The sequence below is a fragment of the Fopius arisanus genome, unplaced genomic scaffold (assembly GCF_000806365.1).
Source record: "Fopius arisanus strain USDA-PBARC FA_bdor unplaced genomic scaffold, ASM80636v1 scaffold00038, whole genome shotgun sequence".
NCBI classification, from domain to species: Eukaryota; Metazoa; Arthropoda; class Insecta; order Hymenoptera; family Braconidae; genus Fopius; species Fopius arisanus.
The window spans coordinates 1,069,627-1,071,997 of record NW_011887777.1 but is presented as its reverse complement, the minus strand read 5'-3'; the positions used below and the strand labels follow the sequence as shown (position 1 = coordinate 1,071,997).

General features: G+C 34.1%; 1 protein-coding gene across 1 annotated transcript in view; it reads left to right on the top strand.

The window, feature by feature from the left end:
• LOC105266497 (sodium leak channel non-selective protein na) overlaps positions 1 to 2,371 on the top strand; it is a 19,415-nt gene that overhangs the window by 1,812 nt on the left and 15,232 nt on the right. The window contains 3 exon segments of the mRNA XM_011304689.1: positions 262 to 539; positions 888 to 1,162; positions 1,263 to 1,510. Of these exon segments, the coding sequence (XP_011302991.1) occupies positions 262 to 539; positions 888 to 1,162; positions 1,263 to 1,510 (801 nt within the window).

Sequence of the window (2,371 nt, the reverse complement as noted above, 5' to 3'; positions counted from 1 at the left end):
AATTTTTCTTTAATTTTTGTTGTTGATGTTCTGTGAGGATTATTGGGCACAAATTCCTCAAGGTTTTTTTTATTCGGATCCTCTGACACAAAAATGTGAAAAAATAGAAATTCAACAGGCATAAACTTTTCCTTCTAGAATATCCAATACAGACCCTATAGAAACCTGACAGGTCAATAGCATTTTTTATAGGAGCTTTCGTGTTTCATTTTTCCTGCATTTTATTCTATTTTGATTTATTTTTAATTTCTACTCTTCTTTTTCTATATTTCACATATTAAAATGAAATTGATGAAAATTATTTGTTTTGTACAGAGGGACAAAGCGTATTTGAAAGACCACTGGTGCCAATTCGACGCGACGATGGTCCTCTTCCTCTGGTTCTCCGTAATTTTACAAATGTTCGAGATGCTTGGGTTTGTCCCAAAGTTCAGTGCAGCGTCCATAATCCGAGCACCACGGCCACTCATCATGATTCGTTTTATAAGGGTTTTCCTCAAGTTTTCAATGCCAAAAGCTAGAATTAATCAAATTTTCAAGTAATTAAACAGAAATACCTCCACCTCAATGGTCAAGTGTAGAAAGAGAAAATTGAAACTTCATGATTTAGCATAATGTTTTTTAAAAAGACTACCATAGCCTTTCACCGAGGTTCCATGTATTTTATATATGAAATATTTTCCAAATGATGTATATGAAATTTGTGTCATCTCTGTCTATCACTTGATCGTGTGGATAACAATTAAGTAATTTCGATAATGAGGGATTTTGGAAAAAAATATGAGGAGAATCTTGTGATTTTTGTCCACAATAACTCATTGTTAAGATGAACGTATAAATGTCGAATGAGGAGGATTTGTATAATCTCTGAATGAAAATAATTGCAGACGTTCGAGCCAACAAATCTACAATGTAACTCTCTTCTTCGGCTTCTTCATGTCCCTGTACAGTCTATTGGGAGTGCAATTTTTCGGTGAATTAACGAATCACTGTGTATTGAACACAACAGATCCGAATCACATAACTATAAATAGTTTAGCAATACCTGATACATATTGTTCGACTGATCCGGAGTCTGGATATCAATGCCCTGAGGGGATGACCTGCATGAAGCTGGAGCTATCCAAGTACATCATGGGATTCAACGGCTTCGATCAGTTCTGTACGTTAAGAGTATTGGGAAATACTTTTTTTTTTATCATCCCCCGGAAGTACTTTAATCTGAAAATTCGGGGTATTTATCTATTGTGTGGATTTTTCAGTCATCAGCATCTTCACGGTTTATCAAGCAGCGTCTCAGGAGGGCTGGGTTTTCATTATGTATAGAGCAATCGATAGTCTTCCCGCTTGGCGAGCAATTCTGTACTTCAGCACAATGATATTCTTCCTCGCTTGGCTCGTTAAGAATGTTTTCATCGCTGTTATTACCGAGACATTCAATGAAATGCGAGTGCAATTCCAACAAATGTGGGGGCTTAGAGGACAAATTACGAATACTTCGGAGTCTCAGGTATTTTTATTATTATTATCCTTTTATGCAGACGCGAGATTCGATAACTTGCCTTTCATTCTTTTTCCCCTTTGATAAACTTGTTACTGAATGACTCTTGAAATTTCATGGAAGGAAATCGTTGGAATTTTTCAAGTCTTAAATTCACGTAAAATTTATTTGCATCTATTATTCATTCATTTATCTGTATTTTATGCTGAGAAATTTTCTATTGGGATTAATATCCAGAAATATCAAAGGATGTTGGAAGAAATGACTATAACATATGTTATGTATATAATTGTCATTTTGCCACGGTTCAGCAATTATTTTAACTTCATGCCTCAATCAATGAAGATATAATTTCTGAAATTGTCTTAAGGTTGTTGTCGCGTAGAATTTTTTTTCGACAGTTTTCGTTAAAAATTTTATGGTGAATAGTTTGAAAAATTAGCAACAAAATGAGCCTTTTCCGTTTGCAATTGACCGTTTTGAACTTGAGATATAAATTTTTGAAATTCGAGTGATTTAACACGTGTTTAAATGGAGTTTTGCCGATTAGAATTTTTTAAAAATCAACGGCTACACAGTTTCAGAAATAAAAAAAAATGTGGAATATACATCGTGGGAGGAAATACAGAAAAAAAAATCAAATCGATTGACCGTTTGGTTCACGAAATATAATTATCGGAAATTCATAAATTTATATAATTGAAAATAGTTAATATGGAAAATATATAGTTATGCTTTAGCTATCCATGCACAATGCAATCAATCAAGTGAGACTATATACCGCTAAAAGATTGTGTTCTAAACTGGCCCGTTTTACAGCGGATAAACTTTTTACAGAGACTGTCGCGCGACAACAACCTTAAGGCCCTC